Source organism: Onychomys torridus, chromosome 4 (genome assembly GCF_903995425.1).
Source record: "Onychomys torridus chromosome 4, mOncTor1.1, whole genome shotgun sequence".
NCBI lineage: Eukaryota > Metazoa > Chordata > Mammalia > Rodentia > Cricetidae > Onychomys > Onychomys torridus.
In genome coordinates this window covers 2,830,498-2,846,162 of record NC_050446.1, presented here as the reverse complement: position 1 = coordinate 2,846,162, position 15,665 = coordinate 2,830,498, and the positions used below count along the sequence as shown (strand labels likewise).

General features: G+C 44.3%; 1 protein-coding gene across 6 annotated transcripts in view; it reads right to left on the bottom strand.

The window, feature by feature from the left end:
• Ttll11 (tubulin tyrosine ligase like 11) overlaps positions 1-15,665 on the bottom strand; it is a 214,227-nt gene that overhangs the window by 195,679 nt on the left and 2,883 nt on the right. For 5 of the 6 annotated variants that reach the window (XM_036183851.1, XM_036183850.1, XM_036183854.1 and 2 more), the window contains exons 2-3: positions 11,785-11,881; positions 4,950-5,083 (exon numbers count right to left, since the gene is read on the bottom strand). In XM_036183851.1, coding sequence (XP_036039744.1) covers positions 4,950-5,083; positions 11,785-11,881 — 231 coding nt within the window. Of the gene's footprint in view, positions 1-4,949; positions 5,084-11,784; positions 11,882-15,665 lie in introns of those variants that run through there. The other variant, XM_036183855.1, reaches the window with a different exon arrangement.

The window sequence follows — 15,665 nt, the reverse complement described above, 5'->3', positions numbered from 1 at the left end:
CAGGCCAGAAGATTTCTTGTCGTTAAGCAATCAATTCTTCTATTCAAATGATACAAGGACTGAACACATCCCAGTGGGATTCTGGGCAGATTGATACGGAAACTGACAACTGTCTCAAATGGGAGGGACTGTAATGCAAACAGGCTCTCTCCATGCTGTCTAAAAAGACTAACTCCCGGCAAGACACAAAGTAACTACAAAGATTAAAATAATCACTCTGCAGTAAAGAAACACAGCAGACAATGTAACAGCTAATTTAACCAACACCACCAGGAGCAGACACTGGAATTATCCACCTCCTGCTCTGCTGAATTGAGGAGGTCACAGCATCTCTTTTGTGTTATTTTTGGTTAAAAAAAAAAGTGTAATCTAAATTGGACTGTGAGAGAAATCAGATAAATCAAATTTAAGATCCTTCTGAAACAACAAAAACTGGCAATACTACTCAGAAAGTCAAGGTCATGAACGCCAAAGACTGACAGCTTGGAGGAGGCTAGCAGGAGTCAGAGGCTAGACCCCATACCAGAGGAGGTATTAGCATGTTACTTAACAGTAAGTACATCAGTGTTCATTCCCAGTTTCAGCAACTGTACAATGTGGGGGGGGGGGGCTACAAGGAGAGTAGGAGAACTAACTCTGCACTAACCTTGTAAAATCTCAGGAGTCTAAAATCATTTCAAAACACTTTAGAAACTGAGAGCAAAATACACTTCAGATAAGACCTGAGGGAAATTGCCACCAACAGACTGGAAAAAAAAAAAAAAGCTAATGGAAATCCTGTAGGCCAGACAAAAGAAAAAGTAGAGGGATCCAGACCTAAAGAGAGAATTCCAAGTGCTGGGGAGAGTGTGGAGGTGCGCTAAGAATCAGAGCTAAACATACATAGTTTCCGTTTCTCTAAGATAAGCAACTTTTCATCCCCACGGAGGCACACATCTGTAATTTCAGCAGTAAAAGGGTTTTGTGAATTTGAGGCCAGCCCAGACTTTATGAGACAAAACAACTCAGGTAACTTTTTGAAGCATAAAATTAATGGTTTGCTATAGAATTAACAGTGAAATACATTGTAAAACATGTAGGCTGAGGATAGAGACAGACCTGTGCTGTTTTAAGCTGTTTGAATTTTCTTAGGAATATGGTAATAACTAATGGTAAATATGATAAGCTCAAGATGTTCTGCAAACCCTCAACTATAGGACTAGGCTGAAAACTAAAAATATTTTTAAATGGATATATTTAATAAACTTAAAGAAGAGATAAAGAAAAATTTTAATTCAATTGATCTAAAGGTAAATAGAAGATAATTAGCAAAAGTCCAGACCCAAATTCCAAGACAATATGACACACTAAGTGTAAATGTTTTACATACAATAATTAAAAGGCACAGACTGACAAGCAGGCTAAAATGCAATAACCTATATACATGCTCTCAACAAAAAGCACTCTTTAAATGTGGATAGTTTGAAAGTAAGAGAAGAGAAAAGTCTATCATGGAAATACTAAGCCAATAAAACTGGAAGGTACCCGTCAGTATCACAGAAAGTAGACTTCAGGGCAAAGTAATCATCTTACAAAGAAGTCTAATCATTAAACTAAACATTTTGAAACACATGCAGAAACAGAATTTAAGAAGCACTGGCAGAATTTAAGGAAGAAACACAACCTTAGTTACAACCATAATTGGAAATTTCAGTAATAGTCAGTAAATCAGTAAAAGAAGACAGAACCTTACAGAGAACTAACTAGACCTGACATTTAAAGAGTGCCACATTGGTCATACCAGAATACAAATCAAGTGTACATGAAATGCTCACCAAGACAGATAACATGTGGGCCACAAGAAGAAAATGTTTCATACATTTTAAAAGACAGAGGGAGCAGCAGGAGAATGTCCTGGCAGCTTGGGTTCAATTCCTAGAACCTACACGGCAGGGAGAGAAGCTGTTCCCAGGAGCATTGTCCACTGCCCTCCACACACGCCGTGGCACGACAGTGCCCCCGCAACCCTGACAAAAAGGTGCAATAAAAATGTTAATCATGTTTTATAAAAATTAAAGAGCTTGAGATAATAAAGCCTGTCATTTCCAAAATTAACAAAATAAAATTGAAATCAATAGCAGAAAGTATTTAGAGAATCTCAAAATAATTGTAAAACTAAACAATACATTTATAAATAGCCCACAAACAAAAGAATTCTCAAAGAAAATCAGAGAAGACTGTAAGGGATAATAAAAATGCAAAATATAAAACTATCTGAGCAGTATTCAAAGCAAAGTTCACAGGGAAATGTATTGTATTAAGGTTTCAGATGGGAGGAAACTGTACAATAGAGACCCTGCCTCAGAGCCTGGTGGGGAGAGAGAACCACCTCTGCTCTTCACATGTGAACCACTGCCGCAGGCCTGGTAGAAATAAAGGTACTCTAAAGAGATATTCAGATTACTCCATAGGACCAGCTGTTGAAACAGTGGACCCCCAAACAGATAGGAATTTCCCCAGGACTCTCATTCTGGGGAAGGAAAAGAACCAGGCAGAAGGGAGCTTGTCACTCAGAAAGAGATGTTACACAGCTCTAACAACTTGTCAGACACCATGCAGCCTGAAAGCGCAGCCCCAGCAGACTATGATGGCTCAGTGGGCAGGACCAGGCTTTGAAAGGGCTGCTGACTTATGGGCATCCTAGGTCCTCCACTTAATCGTCGATCTCTCTTCAGTACCGTTGAGGGGTTTGCTGGGTCTCTCTGCCCCTCCCCAATGGGGACACATGGAATAAATGTCTTTCAGGGTTTTTTCCTGCTTTCAATTTTTGATTCATCTCTTTTAATTGGTTTATTGAAGGGAGGTGGCCGAATCTGACTGGGCCAGGTTGTTTAATAATACCATGGTGTATGTGTGTCTTCTACACTTACACTCACACACACATAATAATAATATCTCAATGTTATTAATATATTAATTAACTATAATTATAATTAATATATTGATAATAATAATATATTACCAGGCATGGTGGAATACACCTTTAATCCCAGCACCTGGGAGGCAGAGATAGGTGAGATCTCTGTGAGCTCAGGGCCATCCTGGTCTACAGAGTGAGTTCAGGACAGCCTGGGCTACATAGTCATACCCTGTCTCAGAAGGAGGAGGAGGATGATAAAATAAATGAACAACAATAAGAACAAACTCTTAAATATCAAAATGTACATGAAAAGGAAATGTAACTAGATCTGAACATAGCAGCCCTTTGCTTATAATTCTAGCAAGATCCCATCTCAGAAAAAAAAAAAAAAAGAAATACAATTATACTCATCAGAACATCTAAAGGTCTTCCAATGAGGAATTGCTGGTGAGAAAGTTGGAAATCACAAAGGTCACATGATCCTAAGGTTTCCAAGAACAGATGCACCTACAGACCTACAGTTTAGCAGTCAGGCGCCTCCTATCGTCCCTGACCTGGAAATAAATCCAAATGCCCATCAAGTGCAGGATGCATAAACAAATAGTGGTATATTCATATAATGGAACACCTGTCAGCAATAAACATACAGATGACGAAGCCACACAACAAACAAAGACAGCCCCCCCCCCCCCAGCACTACTGACTTGTTTACTTTTCTGTCTGCTGCAAGAGGGTTGAGGACAGAGAGACCTGACCAGGAGGACGCACACAGGCTCTGAGGGACGGATAGTGGGTGTTCTCATCTCGCTAGATCTTAAATGCTAACTCCTCCCATTAGAGTTGAAGAGAGGGGAGGGAAGGGCGAGCAGGGCCAGGAGAGGAAGTAGAAGCACTGAGAGCTGTTTTCAAAGTTAACTTTATTGAAGCAAAAGTTACACATAACAAATACACCTGGCTCCATGGATACACAGATCCCACGTGTCTACCATCCATCCATCTATTCTAGCCCCATGCTTTAAAGATGAGCAAGCTGAGGTTTGTTTTGGCCTTTCTTTGTTCCTTCCTTCCTTCCTTCCTTCCTTCCTTCCTTCCTTCCTTCCTCCCTCCCTCCCTCCCTCCCTCCCTCCCTCCCTTCCTTCTTTCCTTTATTTATTTCTTTTTTCCCCAAGACAGGGTTTCTCTGTATAGTTCTGGCTGTCCTGGAACTCACTCTATACACCAGGCTGGCCTTGAACTCAGAGATCCGCCTGCCTCTTCCTCCTGAGTGCTGGGATCAAAAGTATGTACCACTACTGGCCAGTAAGCAGGCTATTTTTGTGTTTGGTAAATCTTAATCTTATTTCAAATTCTAGATTTTTATATTAGACCCCAAAACAACATTGAGGTACTCATAATGCCCAGACTACAGTAAAACCACTAAGGTAGCAGACTTGTCCTAGAGAGACCAAGGTTTGTGGCAGTTACCCTGTAGTCCATAGTTATGGCATGCTCTGCAGAACTTGTCAAAGGGTCTGGAATGGTCTGAAATTAATCTTGTCAAAAACAAAAACTAAACATTGGTTTTGAGTCCCAATTCGCTGCCAACTGCTATTTCAAACTGGTAGCCAAGACACTGGAGTATCTTATTCTCGAACACACTTTCGAGGTGGAAGGGTTGGACAATGGGCCACTGGAAAGTGGATGATGCTTCAGATTGTTAGGCCTGCTCACTGGTCTTTAAGCAGCCCAGTTGTGTTGTTGGCTGGGGAGCCCACCCCCAGGATTCCCCTCACCATGGCCCATTCCACTTGTGGGCTCCACAGCTGCTCCACCTTCCTGGTTTGCTGGTTCTGTGACTCCATGATCCAGCTCTAGCACCTGTCACATCAATTTGCCTGCCTGTCGACCTGCCTGTTCCACACTGCAAGATGCCTCAATAGCTGCCAATACTCACAGTGTACAAGCAAGTCACTCAACCTCCTGGTGCCCCCTTGGCTCAGCTCCCAGCACACAGGACCAGCAACCCAACTGCTGTCACAAGCATACTTATCAGGCCTGGCGTGCTATCTACCTGAGCGACAAAGAGCTGGAACTCCTCAGGCAGAATCCATGAGCGAGGGTAGAAGTTGTATTCCTCAGGAAACAGGTTCTGCATGATTCTCAGCGCTCTGCTCAGAGTGATTTTACGCACCATCTCCGTCATGCCTGGGGAGAGGAAAAGCCATGAGGCCCGACCGGGGCAGGCCACCAGGGACTTCCAAAGCCTCCCGCCCACCACGGCCGCTTTCTAGGGCAGTAGAGACTCGAGGATTAGGAGGCTCTACTACAGTAAGGAGAATCAGTCCATTTATTCCCTTCCTTATTGAAGTAAGAAGAGGAATTTTTGCCTCCATTTGAGTCTTGAGTCTGAGACTGTCCTTTGTCATGTGTTTCGATGAAGTTCTCTCACTTAAAGCTGAGCCCCCTCTTTATTGCATGTTATTTCAGGGACCCTATCTATCCTGTTCCCCAGGGAGGATTATCTAGTGGACTCTGGTGACATTATGAGAAACTTAATTAAGCTGCTTTGTTTTAATCTTTCATGACTACTAAAAGTATAAAATAGAAAAACACATGCCTTTCAGCATAAAATCCATCTCCTTGAATCAAGGACAGGAAGGGGGGAAAGAATCCATAGCATAATTTATGATATTAATTATGAGGGGGTGTGGTGCTCAGCACTGTGGGAGTGAGTACCAGCTTGCACATCTCCTGACTTTCATTCATTTATTTGCCCAGAGGGAAATGTTCACTTAAAAATGTGTGGACATTTTGGTCTTTATGTGTGTTTGTGTACGTGTGTGTGCCTGTGTTCATGTGGGTAGGTGGGTATATATGGCTATACATCTGGAGGGCAACCTTGGTGTCATTCCTCAGGAGCTGTCTACCACTTTTCTCACCGTGTGTGTGTGTGTGTGTGTGTGTGTGTGTGTGTGTAGGCCTTTAGCTGTTTGAATCTTCCTCCATTGCTCTCCACTTTATTCATTGAGGCAGTCTCTCACCAAACCCAGAGCTCAACAATAGCTAGTCTGGCCAGCCAGCTTGCTCTGGGCTTCCTGTCTTCCAAGCACTGACATTGCAGACAGGCCACCATGCCCACTTGGCATTAACATGGGTTCTGGCAACCCCAGCTCCAGTCTTAATGTTTACACAAGAGCTTTACTTGCTAAGACATCTGCCTTGGTTTTAGAGACAGGGTCTCTCACTGGTCTGGAACCCAAAATTAAGCTAGCCTATGTGGCCAGTGAGGCCCAGGGATCCGCCTGTACTGATGCATGGCACTGGGACTACAAGTACCCACTCCCACATCTGGCTCTTTGACATAGATTTTGGTGATCAAGTTCAGGTCCTCATGCTTGGGTGGCATACTTTATTGTCATGGAGGTCACTGGCATCCTTTGCATGCAGCTCATGTAGATGTGGGGAGTGGTGTCTTCTCACACTGCAGCCCTGTTCTGGGTTATCTGGGTTTCTAGCAGAGCCAAGCCCATGCTCCCCAGTAAATATGTGAAGAGGAGTGATGGCCAGTGTTAAGTCTCAACCCTGGGACAAATGGCTGAGGTGACTATTTAACATATCAAAGAGGTTCTGGCCCCCAGACTCTTCCAGCATCCCTATCTGTTACAGGGTAGGGCTGGCATACCCTGCCCTCTATCCTGAACTCTCCAGCCCCAAGGGCTAGGCTGCCCTTCCCCCAGAGGCTCTTCCCTATACAATCCAAACATTTTGGTTACTCACCCTATTGTACCTTTGTCCTCATGGCTGCTGCACATGGTTCCCCTTTCTCCCCCTCTCCCACACAGCCCAGCTCAGTCTGGTCATGTCCACTCTGGACTCTCCCAGATGTCTCTGCCTCTACTTATGCTCTCCCTTTATCTACAGTAAACCTTCCCCTCCACCATACCCAGGAACAGTCATACAAAGCCCCACAGGCTCCATGCCCTGAAGACTCCACCCCTGCCCAAAGGCCCTGTAGGTTCTATGCCCTGCAGTCTTTATGCCCCTCAGGCTCCAGGCCCCAGAGGCTCTGTGATTTGCCTCTGTCCTTAAAACAGCCTCTCTCCCCTTGAGAGCCTCCCTGGGCTCCAGAACCCACTGTGACTTGCAGTGGCTGTCCCATCTCTTTCCCTCTGCTAAAAAGGTTGGCTGCACTCTATAGCTGAGGGTTTACGTGGTTTTCTGACCTCTAATGTCTAACTTGTCTTTTGCTCCTGGTGGCTCAGTGGCTCCCCGAGCCACACACAGAGCTGAACACAGCTTTGGCCTCATTCTCTCTCATGTATCACCCCTCTCCTACGTAGTTTCCATTCTTCCTGGCCTACCCAAAGGGCTAGGGTCTTTGCTGTCTGTGACAATAGCCCGCATCTGGGCTCCTGCCATCTGTCACCATACTCTTGAGGCTGACTGCATCCCTGGGTCACTCACTGAGGTCTACTCTTAGACATCTCCTAAGGCAACGAGAGCCCCTGGACTCAAGTCACAGCTACTGATACCAAGTGCTTGCCTCCGGCTACTACTCTGAGCCCCGAGTTCTTCTGTTGGAGTCACAGGGCCTGATGGGTCTTATCCCATTGGAGTTAACAAAGAGCCGACAAGTTGGTCCTCAGCCTCACCCATGTCATTGGTTCAGGAAGAGTGAGTGAGTCATAGTGAGTGCTGTGCTGGAGAAAGGACGAGCAACCTGGGGCAGGCAGGCTGCGTGAGGTCCTGGAGGGAAGGATGTGCCTCTCCCCACACCACACAGGGAGCTGCGCTGGTGCAGACATCTTCAGCATGCCACTCATTCAGCTGAAGTACCATTTATAACCACAATTCCTGTCATTAAATAGAGAGCCCACATTACAACGGCCAAACAACACGTTTTCCCTGCCCATCTTCTCCTCCATCTTCACCATCACGGCTCACCTTCTGTGCCAAGAGTGCCTCAGATTCTTACCTGCATCCATTTCCTCTCTCAGCTGTCTCCAAAGTGACCCTCTGGCTGACCTTTCTAAAGTGCAAGCTGGCTATCACACTTTGGCTTCCAAGGGTCTTCGGCTCCTAGTGACTTCCAGCTACAGCAGTGCTGCACGTGGGTGGGTCCCTGCTGTCACTTCTCCATGGCCCCACTGGACCTCTGACTGTCTACATCACCTGCTCTCAGCTGAATGAGTGGCATGCTGAAGCTGTGTGCACCAGTGCAGCTCCCTGTGTGGTCTGGAGGAAGAGGCACACCCTTCCCTCCAGGACCTCACCCAGGTTGCACGTGCTTTCTCCAGCACAGCACTCTCTTTGACTCACTATTCCTGAAGCAGTGATGCTGACTGGTCACCTCACACATACCCTCTGTGTGATGTGCCCTTTCCCACCACAGAGACGCCCCTGACTGCCGTGTGCCACCTCCCATCTCAGACCTGGAAACGCAGTAGAAAACTGCTGACTGCAAGCTAAGAAATGACAATTTTGACTTCATTAAAGAAAGACAGAGCCAGGTGTGGTAGCATACCTCTGGAATCCCAGCACTCATGTGGCAGAGGCAGGAGAATCACAGCCAGTTTGAGGCTAGCCAGACTGACATCGTGAGTTCCAGGCCATCCAGAGACCTTGTCTCAAGAACAAATCCACCAAAGCAAAGACCTATCTAAATCAGAGTATTCTAATGAAAAATCTTAACACATCAGTTATGATAAAGCGAATCTTTGGACAAAGGAAATTACCCATAGAAAAGCAAGTATCATCTAATACAGTGACACAGACAAAATAAATTCCATGAGGAGTGTCTTAGAGTTCTCAGTTTATGCTGTATTTCTAGCACATCCTCTCCTGGAGCAGCGCCCGGAACTACTCTAGGGATACACCATGTATAAGAAGTGCACATTTCAGAATAATGGGATATGTGTGAGGCAGGAGAAAGACTCAGACACCCCGGAACCAAAAGCCAGTCAGCTCTGGCTGGAGTTACCCGCCGCCTTGGTGGGTATTGCCTGTCTAAGGTGGAGGGTGTGGCAGCACCGTCCCCTCCACGAGGTTCCCACATAATCAACTGTGTTATCACAGTTAATTAACTGCTGTTTCCAGAGTGGAAATGACTAGTTGCAGTCACTGGCATGTTGAATGTACAACGGACCAGGCTTGCCTCTTCGGGAAGGACGTTCTTGTACTAAGCTGGTCCTTCGGCTGTACTTTTCCTCTCTAGCTATTTCTCTCCCACTCTCAGCACTGGGGAGGCAGGAGCAGAAAGAAAATGGAGAGGCAGCCTCACCCATGAATTGTGAGTCAGGTCCTAAGAACTTGGTGCCTATGCAGTGTTGTTTGTGTGCAGACTGTTTTCTCCCACGACCTCAAGAAGTCTTTTTTTTTTTTTTCTTTTAAAGAAGTAGCCTTTTTGTGAGCAGCAAGACAGAAAAAAAAAAAAAAATAGTAGCAAGCTCATTAAAGCGGTGTGCAAAGACCCTGGCTGCAAGGCTCTCTCTTGCTCTCTAACAAACCCCTTCTCCTCTCCGAGAATAAATTTGACCTTGGCGTAACTTCCAGCTCTGTTCCCCTCAAAACCAATAAAGGTGGGATATCTGCTGTGTTAGCAAAGAACAGGGCACACGGCTAACATGAGCTCAGATTGGTGAGCTGCATGACCACCAGGCAGGAAGCTGAAGCCCCAGGCCTTCCGGAGTGATGATCCTTGTGATAAGCCTTGCAGGGTCCTTAGATGCATGAGAGATGCTGGCACCTGTGGGCATCCCAAGACAGATGTGGACCTTGTCTCCTTGTGTCTTATCTTTTACTGAGGGCCAGAAACAAGTCCCTAGAACTTTTGCAAATATTCTACTAAAGATAAATGCTCCATACCGACTGGCAGCCATGTTGTGCTTCCTACCCTGTACCCTTCCAAGTGAACCAAGTACTGCCTATGGTAGCAACCTGTATGTTTGAGTGGTTAAAAGCCCCGTTGAATGTGACAAAACTAGCCAGTGTATAAATATGTATATATGGATGTTGTTTTTTTCTTAGAAGTGGTGTTTTTGTTGTTTGTTTTGGTCTTGAGACAGGGTATCACTCCACGGTTTAGGCTAGCTTGTAACTCATCATGTTACCCAGGCTTGCCTCAAATGAATGGCAATCCTTCTGTCTCAGCCTCCCAAGGATTACAAATGTGAGCCACTGTATCTGCTAGCTGAGAGCTTTTTCTTGAAGGTACAGGAGAAGACACTAAATAAAAGGGAAGATTGGTTCTCCCTTCGATACAAGTTCAAAAGATAAGACATGAACAGAAGGCACTCTGCTATGGTAACTGCATTGTGAAGCTGCAATACAGAAATGATGGTCATGGTTAAAGTCTGAGAAAATTGGGGCTGGAAAGACAACTTAGGGGTGAAGAAAACTTTCTCCTTTTCCAGAACTGAACCCAGGTTCAGTCCCCAGCACCCACATGGTGGCTCCCAACCATCTGTAACTCCAGTTTCAGAGAATTTGACGTCCTCTTCTGGCCTTCACAGATACTGCGCACACATCATACATATACATACATACATACATACATACATACATACATACAGGTAAAAGGCTCATGTACATAAAAAAATCAAACTTTGTGAGAAAATATAATCTTAAATGAGGGATGGGCCTGGCGGGTGGTGGCACATATCTTTAATTCCAGCACTCGGGAGGCAGAGGGAGATGATTCTCTGTGAGTTTGAGGCCAGCCTGGGCTACCAAGTGAGTTCCAGGAAAGGCTCCAAAGCTACACAGAGAAATCCTGTCTCAAAAAAAACAAAAACAAAAACAAAAACAAAAAAAAAATGAGGGATGGAACTTGAGTGATTTTCTCCTTTAAAATTACTTATTGCTGTATTATAATAGAATATAATATTACAATACATTGCATTAAAAAATTAATGTGAGGCTTGTATCTGGAAACTCAACTAAATATTCTTTTTCTCTAAGGAGTCCCATTACCCTTTGCCTCCGTCATTACAAGACCTTCAGGATAGTGACTGTAGAGGAGACAGAGGTAAGGGCAGAAAGACAGAAAAGCCACGGACATGGAGGTGGAGCCCTGCAAATGGAGGTGCTATTAACTATTTCCTGCCACCCCATCCTCATTGCAGGGTAAGTCTAGAGGCTGTCCACAGCCTATGGCACTTAGACACTTAGAGTGAAGACCAGAGCAGCTCACTCTAATGGTACCTTCAACTATGATACTTGAAAAGAAACAGATGGGGTCTTCATTTCTGTGACCTGTTCCCAGAACCCTGGTTCCCTGCTCGGGAAAGGCTGTATTTCTTTCTTTAAATACTGTAGTTCCATTGATGGACTCCCTGTGCCATATCTCTAACTCAACAAGTTCAAAACATTTTGTGTATGTTTACATGTGTGTGTGGTATACATGTGAGTGCTGGCAAACATGCCTATGTATACACACATGTGTAGAGGCCCACAGGTTAATATCTGGTACCTTTTCCATCACTACCCATCTCAGTTCAATGGGGCAGTTTCCATCACTGAGTCTGGAGCTCACCCATTCAGCTAGTCTGGCTGGTAGATTGCCCTAAGGGTCCTTTGTCTCTGGCCCTAGGAAGCTGGTGTTACAGATGGACCACCATACTTGGAGTGCTGGGGATTTGAACTCCAGTCCTCAAGTTTGCACAGCATGCACTACCCACAGAAAGCACATCTTTACCAATGCAGGCCAGTCTGCATCTTCAGACCCTCAGGAGGGTTAGTTTTCATGGTTCTCTGGGGACTTCTTCCCCTTGGCAACAGCAGCTAGGCAGAGCAGGGGCAGACATTCTCAATTAAGAGTCCTCACAATTGGTCTGGAAACATTGTTGTGTTCTTGTGGAAGACTATGTTCTGGACCTAAGGATTTGTCCAACAATAACAGCAGATACCTGGAAATTTGTTCACTTGACCGGAGAGTATGTCATTGTCGTGAAATGAAACTCCATGCCAGTAGATGTCACAAGGCAAGCGCCGGCCAAATGGGAACTAGAAAAAGAGGGGAAAATGTGATTCATGGTAAGAACAAGAGGTGCGGCACCCATACTCGGGGCTCAGGAGTTACAAATGCCTGGTGCTAGGTAAACATCCCACGGCTTAAACCTCAAGGCAAGCAAGTGAAGAAACAGACTCACACAGGTCACATCGCTCAGAGCAGCGGTGGGTATACTGCTGTTTGGCAAGCATTGTTTTGCTTTTATAAGCCTCCTGACTGCTTTATAAAGGATTATTCCCATTTTACTGATTAAAAACTTAAGGCCAAAAGGAGTCATTTAATATGCCACGGTTTATGCAGAGCTGGTGTGTGTGTATGGAGAGGGGCAGGAGTTGTTCAGATTTAAACCTAGGACAAAACAACCCAAATCCTAAATCCATGCTTCCTTCCCTTTCTCTGAAAATGGCAACCCTCAATCTGGCCCCACAAAATAGGCAGTCAGTCCATCCCTCCCTCTCCTACTGCCTCACACACAACTCCTCACACAGGGCAGGAAGCAGCTGCTGAGACAGTCCCTGGGCCTTAGTGCAGATGTTTTGAATTCATAAATGAATGATGCAGGCATGGTCACCTGACTCAAAATGAGCCAATGAGTGTCTGCCTTCCGTGAACTTGGGTGTCAGAGATGCCAGGTAACCTCTGCTGGCCCCTGGCCCCAGAGCAGTGAAAAGACAGAACTGAACAGCTGGAGATCCCTGAGTGTGGGAGGAGGGACAGTCCATCTGCTGAGAGCAGGGCCAGTCATGGAGAGCAACGGTGAGGCAGAGTGACCCTGGTTCCTCAGGCCTGCTCTCCCCAGCCTGGCTGCTCCACCTGCCCTTGGGTTCTACAACATCTTCCCGGTGTTCTCATCTTTTCTTTGGTACAAGCTTTACGGTTCCATTTATTTTCAGCCAGAAAACTCCTCACCAAGAGCAAACGGCCTGTTCTTCCTGCTGTATTCCACCCCCCTTAACGTCATTAGCAAGTTCTGCATCTACAGAAGTTCTTTAAAATGTGACTCAGATGACCTTGTTAACGGGAATGTGAAGACTGGCTCTCTCATATTTAGAACTTGCTTGTTAAGAGACCAAATAGAGAGAGAAGGCTGTACATTAAATAAACCATTTGATTTTCCCATTTTGAGACTACACTTCATCAGAACTTTTATCTACTGTGAGTTGAGGGGCTACATCCTGATGGAATCACATGGCATAACTAATGAAATAGTGGTAGGATGCTTCCAACCATCCCAAATTAAAACTGAGGCCAACAGACTCAAGCCCTTTAAAAAGCTCTGCTACAGCGAGGCATTTGCTATTACATGTACGGGCATGAACAACTTTTATGTATAATTTACAGCTTTTTGTTCATTTTCTTTGCTTCCAATGGGTGGCAAGTTATTTATTCAGCAGCCATAAATACAAAAAATTGAAACATATGCTGCCTCCTTCCAGATGTTAAGTCCAATACAGAAAGGCAAAGACAACATGAGGGCTCTAAAGTGCAGACTGTCCAGCAACTGGACCATAGTTGGAGTGGCTTTGCTGCCCATCATCAGTGACCAGCTCAGCTCCTTGCTAGTGTGCCACCTGATGGCACTTCCCACTCGTGCCACTGCCCTCTAACCTTAAAACTAGGCATGGTGGCTCACACACATATTTGAAGAACTTGAGATGGAAGGGCTGTCATGAACTTAAGGCCAGCCTGGGCTACAGAGTAAGACTTGGTTTAAAAAAAAAAGAAAAAAGAAAGAAAGAAAGAAAGCAAACAAAAAAAGAAAGTACAAAGAAAACAGTAAAAAACAAATATTTTTAGCTCTTTAAGTTAAAAAAACATATTTTTCCAATAATAATTATGTTCCAGACTCTATATGGGTGCTAAGAATGTAACATAGCACAATTTTAAAGATGCCTGTTCAGAGCTTGAACATATTCAGCAGTAAAAAGCTGAAGTCTTAGCCTCTAAGGCTGAGAACAAGACAAGGGCATCTGATTTCACTCTGCTCAGCACAGGGCTAATGACATCAAAGCAATAGGCAAAAGAAATTAACTCTCACTAGAAATGGAGGAGAAAAATGGCCTCTGCTTACAGATAACAGGATCTTGGGTGTAGGAAGCCCTCATGACTGCATGAAAAACTTACAGAAAAGCAAGAGAACGATGCTATAATGCCAAAAGATGAAATACTTAAGAGTGAACTTGAGAAGGGAGGAAACACCTTGTACAGGGAAAATGACAAAATGTTCTTCAAGAAAATCAATGAAAGTTCAAATAAAAGGAAAGAAATCCCATTTCATAGATTGGATAATAATATTATTTAAGATGTTAAAATACTATCCAGAATGAGCTATAGATCTACTGTCTCTAACAAAACAGCCATGATTTGGTTTTAGCAAGAAATAGAAAAGATGATCTTATAACTAATGGAATTACAAGAATCTCTAATTGGCCAAAACAACCTTGAAAAGGATAAACACAGTGGGAGACCTCACATTCCTGGTGTCAAAGCTGAAAACAAAGCTGCAGGGTTGTAAAACAAAATACAGCCACATAGATATCAGCTGAACTGGCCAACACTGGAAATACTAACAATGCCAAATGCTGGCACGGCTTTGAGGAGTAAGAACACATTCTTCTCTGGAGGGAATGTGAAATAGCACAGCCACCTTCAGGTGGGCAGTCACTTAGGAGTCAAAACACATTCTTACCACCTTATCTGGTGATTATACTCCTTGGTGATTATTCAAGTGAGTTGAGACTATGTCCACACAAAATCCTGAACACAAGTGTTTATCGCCAGTAGCAGACTCCTCAATAAGTAAATGGATAGACTGTGGTACATTGGGGATCAAGAGCTAAAGCCTTGACAAAGTGTAGAGGAACCATTGTGCACACTGCTAAATGAAAGAAGCCAATCTAAAATGGCTACATAATGTATCATTCCCACCATAAGACATTCTAAAAAAATAAATAAATAAATAAAAATAAAAAAAAAAAACAAGGCAAAACTGTGGCCAATCTGAAATGGCTACATAATGTATCATTCCCACCATAAGACATTCTGGAAAAGGCAAAACCATGGCGATGATAAGGCCATCAGTGGAAGTCAGAGGTTGAGAGAGAGAGAGAGAGAGAGAGAGAGAGAGAGAGAGAGAGAGAGATATGAATCTAGAGCCCAGAGGATCTTCAAGATAGTGAAACTGTTGTTGGTACTATAATGATGATCACAGGTCACCATTCATTTCCTAAAGCCCATAGAATGTAAACACCAAGAGTGTCCATGAACATATGATCAAATGAACTTGTAAACACCAAGAGTGTCCATGAACACATGATCAAATGAACTTACAAAGACCACCACACACTCAAAACACACCATCACTGCCAGTCTGTGTTTATACTGTTTTTCTTTTTTTTTAGTACTTAAGTTTTTTAAATTTATGTGCATTAGTATTTTGCCTGCATGTATGTCTGTGTGAGGGTGTCAGAAGCCTTGGAACTGGTTACATACAATTGTGAGCTGCCATGTAAGTGCTGGGACTTAAACCTGGGTCCTCTGGAAGAGCAGTCAGTGCTTTCAACTGCTGAGCCATCTTTCCAGCTTCTACACCATGTTTCTTAATGACTTACTAATGTGTGCCCTGAACTGTGTGTAGTGTCTCAGCCCTCAGGTCTTATGAGAAAAGTGGCCCCATGAACCCTGTTTATAGACTGAGGAAACAATACTTTGGAAGGGTAAATCATGTCCTCCAGGACACAGGGCTGGTAAAGGCAGAGTTCAAATCCTGGGCTCTTG